Source organism: Panthera uncia (assembly GCF_023721935.1).
Source record: "Panthera uncia isolate 11264 chromosome D3 unlocalized genomic scaffold, Puncia_PCG_1.0 HiC_scaffold_8, whole genome shotgun sequence".
Classification (NCBI taxonomy): Eukaryota; Metazoa; Chordata; class Mammalia; order Carnivora; family Felidae; genus Panthera; species Panthera uncia.
In genome coordinates, this window is record NW_026057586.1 from 47,390,557 (window position 1) to 47,406,707 (window position 16,151).

The 16,151-nt window shown below is 44.5% G+C and overlaps 1 protein-coding gene across 1 annotated transcript in view; it reads right to left on the reverse strand.

Annotated features, from left to right (window-relative positions):
- LAMA3 (laminin subunit alpha 3) overlaps positions 1–16,151 on the reverse strand; it is a 279,507-nt gene that overhangs the window by 152,984 nt on the left and 110,372 nt on the right. Inside the window, exons 12-13 of the mRNA XM_049619625.1 lie at positions 14,971–15,105; positions 619–756 (exon numbers count right to left, since the gene is read on the reverse strand). Coding sequence (XP_049475582.1) covers positions 619–756; positions 14,971–15,105 — 273 coding nt within the window. The remainder of the gene's footprint in view (positions 1–618; positions 757–14,970; positions 15,106–16,151) is intronic.

Sequence of the window (16,151 nt, forward strand, 5' to 3'; positions counted from 1 at the left end):
GGTATCTGTCTTTCTATGGCTTATTTCACTTAGCATCACACTCTCCAGTTCCATCCACGTTGCTACAAAAGGCCAGATTTCATTCTTTCTCATTGCCGCATAGTATTCCATTGTGCATATAAACCACAATTTCTTTATCCATTCATCAGTTGATGGACATTTAGGCTCTTTCCATAATTGGGCTATTGTTGAGAGTGCTGCTATAAACATTGGGGTACAAGTGCTCCTATGCATCAGCACTCCTGTGTCCCTTGGGTAAATTCCTAGCAGTGCTATTGCTGGGTCATAGGGTAGGTCTATTTTTAATTTTTTGAGGAACCTCCACACTGTTTTCCAGAGCGGCTGCACCAATTTGCATTCCCACCAACAGTGCAAGAGGGTTCCCGTTTCTCCACATCCTCTCCAGCATCTATAGTCTCCTGATTTGTTCATTTTGGCCACTCTGACTGGCGTGAAGATACCTGCATTTTCAATGGACTCGAATTGGGGAAGAACCAGGCAGATTAGGGTCAAGTGTGTAGAGGTGACCAGTGGCGGATCTCCTGGGCTTGTCTGGGAGTCTGGCCACACACATTTCAGAGAGGAACCCGACGTCTGGCATTCTGCCGTCTTCCTTACCTTGACAGTGGGGGAAATCAGAGGCTCCTGAGAGACACCTGTCACAGCGCTGTCCTGTAATCCCCGGCTGGCATTCACACTGCCCCGTCACTGGGCTGCAAGGCGTTTGGTAGGAGCCAAGGACTGAACACTGGCAGGCTGGATAAAAAGGTGTCAGTCAGACCCAGGGCAGCAGGGCCTGGATAAGAGCATGACAGTGGGTCAGAGAGACCCAAATGCAAGTTCCAGCTATGTGACTTATTCAGACAGGCACGGCTAGGTAGAGGCAGACCCAGAGCGTTCACCACCATTCTACCCTCCTACTTTGTTTCATCCCTCCAGCAGACTCTGATCAAAGGCCAATGTGTTCAATGGCACTGGGACGAGGTGTTGGGGTGGAGGTGATTAGGAAAGACACACGTGCCCTGACTTCAGAGAGCTAAACATCCAGAAGAGAGGCCAGGGAATTATTGACATAGTATGAAGCACCTCCCCCACCCCCACCACTGCTAAGAAACTGTAAAAGAAATGAAGAAACGTGCCTAATGCCCTTCAGCTGGCTCTGGGCAGACTGCAGGCAAGGACTCACGTCTACTGGCATCTGGCTCAGCCTTCTTTCCCGGCCCCATGTTCCCCAGGGCCTGCCTACAGAGATCACGTCCCTACCAAGGGGCACATTATTGAGATGTTCTTAGGTTCTATGATCATTAATTTTTTTTTTAAGGTGAGTGGGGGCACCCGGGTGTCTCAGTCATTTGAGTGACTCTTCACTTCAGCCTAGGTCAGGACCTCGCGGTTCCTGGGTTCAAGCCCTGTGTTGGGCTCTGTGCTGACGGAATCCTGCTTGGGATTCTCTCTCTCTCTGCCCCTTCCCTGCTGGTGTGCACACGCTCTCTCTCTCAAAAATAGACATGTAAAAAAATAAAAACAAAAAGAAATAAAAGGTGAGTATATATTTTTATTATTATTATTATTATTATTATTATTACTTTAGAGATCCCACGGCCCTAGGATCATGACCTGAGCCAAAACCAAGAGTCAGACACTCAACAGATTGAACTGCTCAGGTGCCCCTGCAATGGTTCATTTTTAAATGTCAACTTGGCTCAGATGTTTGGCAAGCACCAAGGTAGATGTGGCTGTGAAAGGTTTTTTTTTTTTAAGATGTGACTAATATTTAAATAAGTTGACTTTGGGTAAAGCAGATACCTCATCCAATCAGTCGAAAGCCTTAAGAGAAAGTTTCCCAAAGGAGGAGATCTGCCTTTGGACTTGAGCTACCCTATCAGCTCGTCCCTAGGACTCCAGCCCGCCAGCCTGCCCTGCAGATCTCAGACCCACCAGCCCCCATAATAATGCCACTTCCTTAAAATAAATCTCTCTCTATATACACACACGCATACATCCTATTGGTTCTCTTACTGCTCTTTCTGCTATTTCTGTCTTACAGGAAAGAGAATGCAGAAACCCACACAGGCATTTGGGGCAGCACAATGGTGGCACCTCCAGCCAGCATAACGTGGGGGACATCGCCCCTGGCTCCGACGGCCACAGAGGTTGTCCAGGGAGCCTCAGGAGACACAGTTACGCCCCAGAAGTGAAAACAAAGACCCAGCCTTAAACGCAAGGCACATGGTTTTAAATGGTTTTAAATGCCAAACTCCATCTGGCATCTCATGTCTCGTTTCGATCCAGCCGTCAGTGACAGCTGCCAAATCCCAAACCCAAACCTCAACATTGGCAGCCCCTCTTTACTCTTGGAAATACTATAATGTCTTACGAACACTTTCATTCTGCTCTTTGTGTTGGTCCAGGTCCTTTGGAGTTTCTGGGAGTATTTTACGTCTTGTCTACTCCTGTTTCAGCTTTAAGACCTTTTTACTCCCAAAGAGCAAAAAAAAAATAATGACAGTCAAGCTCCAAAGGGATAAGAATGTCTGCTGTGTTCCCCAGTGTCTTCCAACATCACACACAGCCCTGGTCCCTAGTATATGCCAAACAGATATCTGTTAAATGAAAGAATAAGTAACTATTGAAATCTTCCTGAGGTCCACTCTGTATATAGTCTCTCAGCATGCATTCCCTTACTGAATCTCGCAACACCGCCACGAGACAGGTGTTGTATGAGTAACGCCATCCTCTTCTCCATCAGTAAATTAGCTCATCAGGTGAGGCGAGGCTCTACAGACAGCATGTAAATCACAAGGTAAACATCGCCCCTTACTGTTTCCGGGATGCTCTTCCTGCCCATGACTTTGGAGCCTTTCCTTCTGTTGGAAAACAGAAAAACACCTTCTGGAAAAGCAGACTGGCTCCTTCCCCGGTCAAAGCCACAAAGCCAACAGTCAGTTCCACAGCACATGCTGCCACTACCACTCACCTCTCTGGTTACCTGGGCATAGGGCAGATTAAATCTACAGAAGATCTAAGGTTTCTTCCAACCAACCACCTCACTATTCTCCTAGACACAACCCGAATTACAAAGTGAAGGGCCAGTTCAAGACCAAATTGCACAGAACGTGGCTTCAGATCGCTCCCCATGCCCAGCCCTAGGGTTTTGTTTCCCCTCTTGGAAAGGCTGGGAGGGCTCTCCTGGGAGCATCCCAGGCCATCAACCTTCCCTACAGCACCATTTGCCAATAGCTGGTGCCATTTCTCTTGGCTGGTTTGTCTGATTCATGGGACTATGCTGACAGGTAGGAGGTTAATCTTGCACTGGCAACCTATTTAGAGGCGTTTTCTATGGAAAGACCAGTCACCACAACCCAAGGATTACAGCAATCTCCAATGGGGACAGTTCCAGGCCCTGGGTTGGGTCAGTGTGGTTGAAATTTGGGGACAGCTGCACTTGGCACACCCTCAGCTCCTATCCATGGGCAGACCATTTATTTCTGCAACCCACTCTCCTAGCCTCTATTGTTTGTTTTTTTTTTTTAATGTTTATTTTTGAGACAGAGCGTGCATGCATGAGTAGGGTAGGTGCAGAGAGCGGGAGAGAGAGGATGTGAAGCAGGCTCAGCACTGACAGCAGACAGCCTGATGCAGGGCTCAAACTCACAAACCATGAAATCATGACCTGAGCCAAAGTCGGACGCTTAACCGACTGAGCCACCCACCCAGGCGCCCCCTCCTAGCTTCTGTTCTAAGTGCTGACAAGCTGCTGCCCAGCAAGCTGTACCAGAAAAGAAGGGGAAGGAGAAGGAGCAGGGAGAGAAAAATGAAGGCGAGGAAAGCAGGAATGAGGAGTGTGGGGGTGGGGAGGAAAAGAGGGGGGATGTGGTGGGAGGAGGAAAAGGCAGAGAGTAAACCTCTCCAAACGGACCAAGTTAACTGAGAGAACTACAGTTGTATGCTGTAGTTGAAGATAAAGAACTGAACCAGACATTAGTGTAAACACATGTCTGAAATACAAATAGGCAGTTCTCCAATGTGGTCTCCTATCTATGACGTGACTTTCACCTACGAAAAAGAAAACAGCAGGGCACTTGCATGAGTCGAAATTAAGACAAGAAGAATATGGCACTGTACTTAGGCAAGTCTGGACCAAATTAAGTTAATGCGAAACATGAATGCAGAAGCATGGTTGGCAAGAACAGCTTAGAAGGGTTTTCAAGCTCCTTTTCAAGAAGATTTTTAAAGTCTTAGGAACATTTTTTGGCTAGAATATATTGGACCGTCTGATGTGGTATTTGGGGTCATGTTAATTCTATTCTAAAATTCAGTGGCCAAGCAATCAGTTTCGTCTTAAAAACACAAAAACAAAAACAAAACAAAAACAAAAATAAAAAACCACACAAGTTAAAACACTGGGTTAGACCCTGCTGCTAGACTAAGCTCAGATGTCAGTGAGTCCAAGCTTCAGCCACTTACCTCAAAGCTGTCCCCGAGGGAAAATTTTAAAAAGATCACAATAGCAATTAGAAAAAGGAAAGAGCAAGAGAAGAGAGACATCACAAATGGAATTCTTCCAGAACCCAGTGGTCCAAATAGAACAATGAGCTTTGGGGTGTATTGCTTATACCACGCCGGGAATGTGGTGGATGGTGCATTTTCCTGAAAAACTTGGAAAAGAGCAGGTGGGCTTCTCAGAGGCTGGGTGTGCTCGGGCAAGGTCCCCTGACATAGGACTTCAGGAGATTTGCTCCCCCCCCCCCCCCACCACATACCCCTGCTTGAGTTCCAAAGCCTGAACAGTGCTGTCTCCCTCACTGGAGTGGGACTAGGGTGCACGATGTACCTCTCCCTCTGCCTCACTGTGTGAGCCTTTCCCTCCACTTGAGCCACAACTTTGAACCACAGACGGAACCAGGCAGAGGCTGGCCACACACATTCACCCAGGGAGCCAGGGAGCACCTGTTCCTCTCCTCGGCCCCTCTCTGCAGCCCTCAGCACCGTTCTTCTGTGGTCTGCCTTGCAGTCAGGGAGCTCAGATGACTTTGGTAGACCTTTGGAAGCAGAGCTCCAAACCAACTCTACCAAAAACATAAGTGAGACGATACGTTCCTTTTTTATTTTTTAATCCAGACTCTTATCATTTAACACAAGGGATCTTGCCTTATACACAGTAGCTGATTAGTTTTCACGTCACGTATCATCTTCTTAGGAAGAAAAATGCTGCCCTTAAACCTCAGACGTCTTCCTGATCTCTTCTGGACTGGTCACTTTGGGGAACCAGGTTTTCTCAGAGAGCTGAGCATTTTACTGACACACAGTTCTGCCACCTGTTTTGGTTACGCACCCTGATTTTGCTGGGGTGGTGGGAGGGGGCGGCTCTTCCCCTTACTCCACCCCTGGATGTGGGGAGACTCAGGCTTGGCCAGTCAGAGCACAGATTTCCACGGCCATGGGGTTGGTTCAGGAATGGGCACGTGATCCAATCAGAACCAGATTTGGCTTGGAGAAATGCATGCTCTTTTCCCTAGACTTGAACCTGGAAGGAGTAATGTCCAAGTCTTTTGGGCTGCCGTAACAAAATACCACAGGCTGGGTGGCTTGAACAACAGACATTTATTTTCCCACTGTTCTAGAGGTTGGGAAGTCCAAGATTAAGGTGCCAGCAGATTCGGTTCCTGGAGACTCTCTTCCTGGCTTTCAGACAGCTCCCTCCCTCCCTGCTGTGCTCTCACGTGGCAGAGAGAGGGCGTGCGAAAGCTCACGGGTGTCCCTTCTCCGAAGGACACTAATCCTATCAGATCAGTGTTCCAACCTTTGACCTCATTTAACCTTAATTACTTCCTTACTCCAAATACAGTCAGTCACACTGGGGGTTAGGACGTAAACATGAATTTGAGGAGGACACAGTTCAGGCCTCAGCAATGCCTAAAAAGTGTCAGCTACCATTTTACCACCATCTGAGACCTAAAAATGAAGCCAATCTACAAGACAGCAGACTTGCAAGATGGAGAAAAACAGATCCCACCAACATCTTTTGAGCCCCTGGATCAATCTGTTCCTGAAACCAAATATGCCTGGACAGTTCAATTACAGCCCCTAAATTCTTTATGCCTTAAGCCAGTTTAGGCTACATCTTCTGTTACATGAAACTAGAGTCATAACTGACTCTGTGATCACCCAAATGTTCTCATTGTAAAAGTACTCTTACTAAATAGTATTTTTTTTTGACAGAGAGAGAGAGAGAGAGAGAGAGAGAAAACATGCAAGTGGGTGAGGGCAGAGGGAGAGAGAATCTTAAGCAGGCTTCATGCCCATCGCAGAGCCTGACACGGGGCTCAATCCCAGGGCCAGGAGATCACGACCTGAGCTGAAATCAAGAGTCGGGCACTTAATCTACTGAGCCACCCAGGCGCCCCACTAAACAGTACTCTTACTAAAATATAGTATGGATCTTCCTTCCTTCTGAAACAGATATTCAGACATAATTTCACCCCTTCATCATGATCCAGAGCCATTATTATAATACTCATTTACTTACTCTAATAGTGACACTCTGAGTACCTCCTGAGTTGAGGATTATTTGCTCTTCATTAAATGGTCCCAAGCTGCTATTCTTCCTCAGTTTCATGTCTGCTTTTCTGTTTCCTCCCTTACTGTTAGTGTGTTTGCCTTAGCAATTTTTCCCTCCCTTCTAATTTCGTGTTTCTAGTTCACCACGGGTTTGGCTTAGAAAACAACCAAATTCGTACAATTATTTTTTAAAAAGAGAGACAGGCATAGGTAAGAGGGGGCCTACAGGATGCTTTTAGTAGTGAAATGCAAGGATTTTAGTGCACATCTTTGGAGGTGTTTTTGTTTGTTTTTTACTTTACAGAGGCAATAGTCGTTGAGGGATCTTACTGCTTGGTTCTCATTTTTCCTCCAGATACAGGAGCCAGATAACCAAATTCCAACTAGATGGAATAATACTCTACTGCAGTTCAAAGAATTATAGCATGTATTTAAAAACAGTAATTTTTTAAGTGGAAAAGAATGGCCAGAGTTTGAAGTTTGTTACAGAAATCCATGTTTAAATAGGCAAAGCATTAAAAATGATCACAGTTCTGGGGGCACCTGGGTGGCTCAGTCGGTTGAGCGTCCGACTTCGGCTCAGGTCATGATCTCACGGTTAACGACTTTGAGCCCTGCTTCAGGCTCTGTGCTGACAGCTCAGAGCCTAGAGGCTGCTTCGGATTCTGTGTCTTCCTCTCTCTCTGACCCTTCCCCGCTCATGTTCTGTCTCTGTCTCAAAAATAAATAAACATTAAAAAAAGTTTTTTTAAATGATCACAGTTCCTATAAACAAAACAGAATCATGGAGTCCCTTTAAGGAAACTAATGGTGGGGCTCCTGGGTGGCTCAGTCAGCTAAGCATCCAACTTCGGCTCAGGTCATGATCACACAGCTCGTGAGTTCGAGTCCCACATCGGGCTCTGTGCTGACAGTTCGGAGCCTGGAGCCTGCTTCAGATTCTGTGTCTCCTTCTCCTTCTCTCCCTCTACCCCTCCCCTGCTAGCACGCTGCCTCTCTCTCTGTCTCAAAAATAAATAAACAAACAACAAAAAAGAAACTAATGGTAAATTTATGTGGTAAATTAAACCACATAAAGGTGCAACTGAATGTCATGCAATTAGTGTATTAAAAAAGCACAGTTCCTACTGTAATTAAATCAATCCTGTGGCTCTTTTCAACTTCATTCAGTGTAGGTGACTGTCCCCTTGCACCTAGATAAACACAGGAGTAAGTTCTGGGGCTTTTTGGCATTCTCTTAGGTAGGAGAGCAATCATTGGGTCAAAACCCACTTTAAGCTCAAATCTCAGGGCGTTAACAATTCTACCTTCCTACCCTCCTTCTTGCTGGGGTTAAGGCAGAAGAGTAAAGGTAAGATTATGGGTTAAAGATGAAACAGAGTGTGCATCTCAGATGAGTTCCTCACGCTCTTTGGTCCTTGCCCCTGTCCTATAGATCGCGTGTAAAAGATAAGACAGAGTGGTTTCCTGCCCCTTGGACAGGTCTAGGAAGGAATGACGCAATATATACGGCACAGATGAAATGGATTTATCAGAAGATTGACACAATTTACCGAGCAACGGTTTCCAGGTGAAAGAGGGATCCTAAATTCACCCAAATGCTCCAATTTCAGGCAGTAACTATCTGAGAGTCTGAAGCCCCAGAAGCAAAGAGCAGAATGAAAGAAAAATGACCATCTGCTCAGAATCATAAACAAATCCTCCGGGATTACTTAACATAGGAGATTTTCTTTTTTTTTTTTAGCCACATCCACATTAAGAAATAATTTTACACTGAAACCCAATATACACACAGATTGACAGATGATAAAGATATAGAAACAGATACTTATTAAAATATAAGCTAACAATGAACAATAACTTTGCAAAACATTTCTTTCCATGACTGCTTATACTGCATTCTAATAATTTCTAGTCTATTGTTTCACTTTAATGCTGGTCCCTACTCACGTGACTTCTCCATACACTAATGTGTGACCTGCAGTGTAAAAACTGCAGTCTTGGAAGCCTTGTCCTCATACTTTTTGAGATCCTGGGACCTCTAAGCACTGCATGTGTTAAGGCAGAGAATATAGTTCCTTAAGTACGCCAGGTTGGGAGTCAAGAAACATGGTGTTACTCATCAATCACCCTGCGACTACCTCGTTCTCACTTATTCTCCTGGATCTCAGATCAGTTGACGTAAAAATAAGTAATTTCAATTTCTTTTTTAACTCCAAAATTCTAATGCATGTTGTTTCATCACTGTTGTAAATAAGCTACCAGGAGAGATGGGTGCAAATGTACAGAGGGATAAGGCTGATGGGTGACCAGAGAGGAAATACCCCATTTTAATGTGTTGGATTTATTGAGATATGATTCATATACAATGTAATTTGTCCATTTAAATATACAATTTAATGTTTTTAATATGTTCACAAGGTTGTGCGACCGTCAGCACAATCTGACTTTAAAATAATTTTTGTTCCCCCTAAAAGAAACCCCATACTCATTAGCAGGCAACCCCCATTGTCCCATCTCTACCTCCCCCCCCCCAACCTCCATCCCAGCCCTAAGCAACCACTCGTCTACTTTCTGTCTCTATGAATTTGCCTGTTCTCAACATTCCACATAAATGGAATCATACAGTATGTGGTCTTTTGTGACTAGCTTCTTTCACTCAGCATCACGTTTTCAAGGTCCGTGCAAGTTGTGGCAGGTGTCCATACTTCATTCTTTTATTCCCAATAATATTTCATAATATGGACATGGTACATTTTATTTATCTATTCATCAGCTCTTGAACATTTAGGTTGTTTCCACTTCTTGGCTACTTTGGCTAATGCTTCCATGGACATTCATATACAAGCTACCATGTGATTTTGTGTTTTCACTTCCCTTGGATATATATACCTAGGAGTAGGCTTTCCTGGATCACATGGGAACTCTAGGTTTAACTTTTTGAGGAATAGCAAAACTGTTTCCAAATGGTCTTATCATTGTGCATTCCTACTAGCAATGTATGAGGGCTCAAATCTCTCCACATCCTTCCCAACATTTGTTACTGCGTGCCTTTATAGTGGCCAGGAAATGATATTTCATTGTGCTTTTAATCTGCATTTACCTAATAACTAACAATATAGCACACTTTTTCATGTGATTATTAGTCCACTGTATATCTTCTTTGGAAAACTATTCAAATCCTTTGTCCATTTATTCATTAGGTTGTCTTTTAATTATAGTGTTGTAAGAGTTCTTTCTTGATACTGTATATCTGTGCCTTATCAGGTACATGAGTTGCAAATACTTTCCTTCTATGGGTTGTGTTTTCACTTTCTTGATGGTGTCCTTTGAAACAAGTTATTTTAAAAGTCCAATATCTATTTTTCCTTTTGTTGCCTGTGCTTTTGGTGTCAAATCTAAGAAACTATTGCCTAACCTAAGGTTACAAACATTTACGTCTATGTTTTCTTCTAGGAGTTTTACAGGCTTTGTTAGCTCTTACATTTAGGCATTTGATCCATTGGGGGTAAAAATTTGCATACGGCATGGTATAGAATCCACTCACATTTAATGTTGTTGTTGATATGGTTGGATTTACCTCTGCCATTTTGCATTTTGTATTCTTTATGTCTCATATCTTTTTGTTTCTCTATTCACCCTTTATTGCCTTGTTTTGTAGTAAATGGATATTTTCTAGTGTAGCATTTGACTTCCTTTAATGACCTGAATAATTATTTTTTGTTATTGTCTTAGTGGTTGCCCTAGAATTTACAAAATACATCTCATCAGAATCTCCTTCAGATTGATATTCACTTAGTTCCAGTGAACTGGTCCAGTTACTCCTATGTAACTCCGTTCTTTGTTTCTGTGGTATTACTGCCATACATATTATGTCTATATGTGTCAAAACCCAACAATACGTTGTTAAAATTATTTATATAATCTGTATCTTCTAAAGAAGCCAACAGAAGAGAGAACATACATATGTAGAGAGTATCCTTATCTTTGCTGGTTCTCTTCATTTCTTTCCATAGATTTGATGTCATTTCCTTATTCTAATTCTTATCTTTGTCCTATCTCCTTTGTGCTACTATTATTAAACATATCACATTTCTGTATGTTATAGACTTACACACACCTGTATGTACATATATTCTATGTATGTTATGGGCCCACCCAATATACACATATATGTGTGTGTATGTACAGTCATGTGCAATTTCTTTTAAAATCAGTCAAGACAAGAAAGGATAAAAATATGCAATTATACTATCTTTTGTAATACTTACTGTTAGGGAATAAATTATGTTCCCCCAAATTCATACATTAAAGCTCTAACCCCTGATGTGATTGTATTTGGATATAGGACTTTTAAGAGGGTAATTAAGCTTAAATGAGGTCATAAGGGTGGGGCTCTAATCCTATAGGACTGCTGTCCTTATAAGAAAAGGAAGAGATACCAGATCTCTCTCTCTCTCTCTCTCTCTCTCTCTCTCTTTCATTCTTTCTGCCCACACACAGAGGAAAGGCCATGTGAGGTTGCAAGGAAAACACAGCTGTCTGCAAGCCAGAAAGAGAGTACTCACCAGAAATCAATTTTCTAGCACTTGATCTTAGAATGCTAGACTCCAGAACTGTGAGAAAATAAATGTCTGTTGTCTGAACCACACAGTCTGTACTATCCTGGTATGGAAGCCCAAGCGGACCAAAACACCTATATGATTGCCTTCCCCAACACTCTGTATTTTGCACATGGATTCCAACTACTGTCTCGTGTCACCTGCTTTCAGCCTTGAAGGACCTCCTTTTGTATTTCTTGTAAGGCAGGTATGCTGGCCTCGAATTCTCTGTTTTTGTTAATCTGGGAATATTTTTATTTTTATTTAATTTTGAAAGATAATTTTGATGGATATAAAATCCTTGGTTGACAATTTTTCCCTGTCAGTTCTTAGAATGTGTGGTCCCACTACCTTCTAGCCTCTGTTGTTTCAGATGAGAAGTCAGTTAACATTCTAATGGGTTCCCTTGCATAGGCTGAGTTATTGTTCTTTTGCCCTTGCAAGATTTTTTCTTTGTTTTTCAACACTTAAACTATGCACTGCCTGAGTATGGATCTCTTTGATTTATCCCACTTGAAGTTCATTAAACTTCTTAGATGTGTAGATTGTTTTTCATTAGATACAAGGAGTTTTTCTGCCATTATTTCTTTGACTATTTTTTCTGGCCCCTCCTCTCTCCTCTCTGTCTGGTACTCCCCTTCTGTGTATGTCAGTGCACTTTGTATCCCACATTTCTCTGAGGCTCTGTACATTTATCTTCCTTCTTTTCCTGTTTTCCAGACTGAACCATCTCTATTGATCTACCATCAAGTTTGCTGACTCTTTTGCTGGCTCAAATCTATGACTGAATCCCTGGGGAATTTTTCATTTCAATTATACTTTTCAACTTCAGAATTTCCATTTGGTTATTTTAAAGAATTTCTCTCTCTTCATTGATATTCTCCATTTGATAATACTTTATCATTACACCCTCCTTTAATTCATTAAGCATTGCTTCCTTTAGCTCTTTACACATATTTATAACAACTATTTTGGTCAGCTAAATCAACCATTTGAGCCATTCAAAAGCAGTTTCATTTTTTTAATATTTATTTATTTTGGGGAGAGAGAGTGTGTGTGAGTGGGGAAGTGGCAGAGAGAGAGGGAGAAAGAGAATCCTAAGCAGGTTCTGCACTATCAGTTGGGGTGGAGGGGGTAATGGAGCTCAAATGTCACAGACTTATCATTCTTACTGATATTTAGACTTTCTTTTTTTCAATGTTCATTTATTTTTGAGAGAGAGTGAACACAACCAGGAGAGGGGCCAAGAGATAGGGGTACAGAGGACCCAAAGCGGGCTCTGTGCTGACAGCAGAGAGCCCGATGCGCAGCTTGAACTCATGAACCGTGAGATCGTGACCTGAAGCAAAGTTGGATGCTTAAATGACTGAGCCACCCAGGCACCCGAATATTTAGATTTTCTTAAATAAATGTTTCTTTGTTAGCTCTTAGGACAATTTCCAGAGAATTTAAATGATTATTAAAATTTCTTTACCAGTTAAAGTCTGTTTTGTTGGAGAGAGGTCCACTGAACTCTCTACTCTGTCATTCTGGAAGTCCCACCTCCCTCCACTTTGTCCTGCATACACCTTTGCATTTTCTACCCACCTCAAAATGAATTCGTTCCAGTGGTGAATAAACGTGGAAAAGTGCATTCTTAAAATATTGTATTACTCTCTACCTTTATATCTGTATACACAAAGGCACCACCTGATAGCTTTGCCCAAGGGAATGACCAGGTTGGATTAGTAATTCATTCTAGCAGAATGAGTCTGGAGTTGTGGCTGGTAAAGAGGAGGAAGAAAGAAAAGCTTTGAGATACTTTCAACCACAAGAATGGCAGCTGATGCAGAACTAACATGAATGTCAACAGATTATTAGGAAATTAACATGAGACATTCTGTCCACTCCTTGCCCTCAATTTATATTTAAGGTATAACTGGGGAAGTGTCAACAAAACAAAGGGCAGCTAGAAAATGCTTTCCTGTTATAGGAGGGGAAGGAGATAAACTATCTGCCTGTCCTAACCCTCCTCTTCCTGCTTTTGCTGAAAAGGCTTTCTCCTACCATGAGCTCCTCTGGACTTGGGCCCTCGTGGACACCTGAAATGTAAGGTCTCTACTCCCTCTCCCTCCCACTGATTCCTCACTCTGTCCATGACAGACTCAGGGTCTCTGGCTTAAAACAGAAATGTAATCATCCCTAACTTGTGTGCAAAACTTCATGGTTTGGGTATCTTTCCCCAGGAACAACATTATGAGCAAGAATGAGGTTCCCATGCCTGACCATGGAGCCAGTTTAGAGGAATCTACGCCTACTGTGGTTCACACAATTCCAACAGGAGCATGGCCCCTACGGATAGTTCCATGAGAAACACACTGGGCATCCCAACCGCTAATACTGAATTTCTCTAGCTGAGGGGCAGCTTCTGTGGCTCCAAGGTGGCAAAAGCTGAGAGGCAGGGGCAAAGGATAGAGTTCTGGGAACAGGGCACGCCGGCGGGGGGCCGGGAGGAAAAGGAAGCGTTTTCTTTTCCCTACAAGTGAGGGCTTCCAAGGCTTGAACTTTACAGTCAGTGCATCTGTAACCTGCATTACTATGAGGCAATTGAGAAACACAGGGGCTAGGCAACTTGCCCCAAGTGACACCTAGTGTGAACCTTGTGGTGCTTCACCACGTTAGCCTCCAACGCGGGGACAGTCGGTCCTGCTTGCACAGGCCTCCACGGTTTCCCAGTGTGGCTGACCTGGCAGGTGAGAGGGCTCAGTACTGGTTCTGGCCTCCCACCATGTTCAGGGGCTGGCAAGCTAAAAACAGCACTTCCCAGATTCTCCTGGAGCTGGGTTCCGGACATCTGGAGGTCAACTTGGTTTTGCAAAGAAGTACTCCAATAAGGTTAGAAGGGTGGGAAGTAAGGAGAAGGCTGCCTTCTGGCACCTACTGAGCATTTCTGTAGCTGAGTCCCGCGTGGCTTCCTGGGGACCAAGAGATGGCTGTGGAGGTGGTGGGACTGCAGTCCTTCTACGCTCTAGCTGTGCTACCGCAATCTGGGCTTAACACTCTGCCTTTCTGTGGAGAGTCTCCTTGGAAGCCCCGCCTGGAGCCTGCTGCTCAGCCCTTAACGACTCAGCTGAGCACCTAAGTACCCGGAGCAAGTCCCTGTCTGTTTATAATACCTGGAGTGGTGTAGTTCCTGTTTTGAGCCCCAACTGATAATCCTATCCTCTCTTCTCTCCCTTCCCCTTCCCTGTTCTACTGGGGAAGAACACCGGTAGGCAGTGGAGGGCAGACAGGGGAGCTCTCCAGCAAGTTCTTGCATCCATTTGCTCATTCACCCAACATTTACTGCCTTCCTATTTTGCTCTAGGGCCTGGATCAGACACCTCCTCTTCCCATTCTCCATCCCCTTCAGCGACTCTTACTAGGTAGGACGAGGCACGAGGACACAGAACAAGTTGGGGAGCGGGAAGACGTTCGTGGTTTCGTGCTTGCTGGTCCCCCTCCCCAGAAGATCCACCTCCTCTCCTTGTCTGGCCGGCAGTTTCCCAAACACTGAGCAGATACCAGCTCTTTCCAGAGCCAGGATCCGCACCCAGGCAGCTGGCTCCAGAGCCCGTGTGCTCACCACCAGGGAGGAGGAGGGGTAGGGTGCGGAAGACAAAAGAAGGGAGGTGACGTGGCCCAGGTAAGGAGACAGTCACATGTAACACGAATATATAAGCCAGGGGGCTCACTTATTAACCTGCAGGCCACACAGCTGTGGCAGCCAGGGCCTCTGCATTTCCTCTGGAGGGACTAATGATCATCGTGCTATGTGCGGCACACTTACCTTGGCAAATAGGGAAGGAGTAGAAACCCAGGCGGCAGGCATCACACCGAGGGCCCTCGACCCCAGGGCGGCAGAGGCACCTTCCGTAGGCATCGCATATTTCAGGGAGAACTCCTTCCAAGTTACAGTCACACCCTGCAAGGAGAAGAGACTCTCAGAGGGGCCTCCAGCCTCTGTTCCTCTTGCAGTTTCTGCCTTCCCTCAGGTTTCTGTCACGGAAACTAAGACTGTGACTTATCTGTGGCTTATAGACATTCTTGACCTAGAACACTACATATTCAAGGGAAAAACAACAAATATCAAGAAAAGGTCAGAGATGCCATTAAGAAATATGTAGGGTGGGCACTCGTTTGCAAAGCAGCTAACTCTTTTAACATCTATCCCTGGGTGGCTCGGTCAGTTGAGTGTCCAACTCTTGATTTCCGCTCGGGTCATGATCCCAGGGTCATGAGGTCAAACCCTGCATCAGGCTCTGTGCTAAGCATGGAACCTGCTTGGGATTCTCTCTCTCTCCCTCAACCCCTCTCCCCTGCTTGCACTCTCTCTCCCTCTCTCTCTAAAACAAAAGAAAACAAAACAAAAAACCTACCTACTCCCATGGAAATACTTTGTTTTTTCCCAAATCTTAGCCTTGTACAGTAAAACTTCAAGTTAATAGACTCCTACCTAATGACAATCTTGAATCAAACATATTTCTACCTTCCATTTTTTATAAGAAAAGAAATGAACATAAATCCAGCCCTACTATGTGCCAGCCATGGCTCTGGGGGCTACAGGTGGGTTGTCTCGCTTAATCCTCCAGGACCAAGGCCTTCCCAGCAGTCAGGCTGCTTCCATTCCCTCAAACATGTGCTCTGTCACCTCAGGGCCTTTGCTCTGGCTGTTCCCTCTGCCTGTAATGCCCCTTTCTGGTTCTTTTTCGTCCTCTCCTAGGAGGGTGTCCCCCAACCAACCCGCACAAGCCCTCCCCTTCCCCCCGCCCTGGCTCTTCTCTCCCGTTGCTGTTGGTTCTTTCACAACACTTTAATTACTGAAATCACTGAATGGCCTCATGACTTGTGCTTTGACCCATAGAAGGAAGTGAAAGTGCTCTGATGTGATTTCTGAGCCCAGGTCACGACAGGTTTTGCGGTTTCCATTCTCACCCTCCAGGAACCCTGAGACCAGCATGTGAGTCCGCA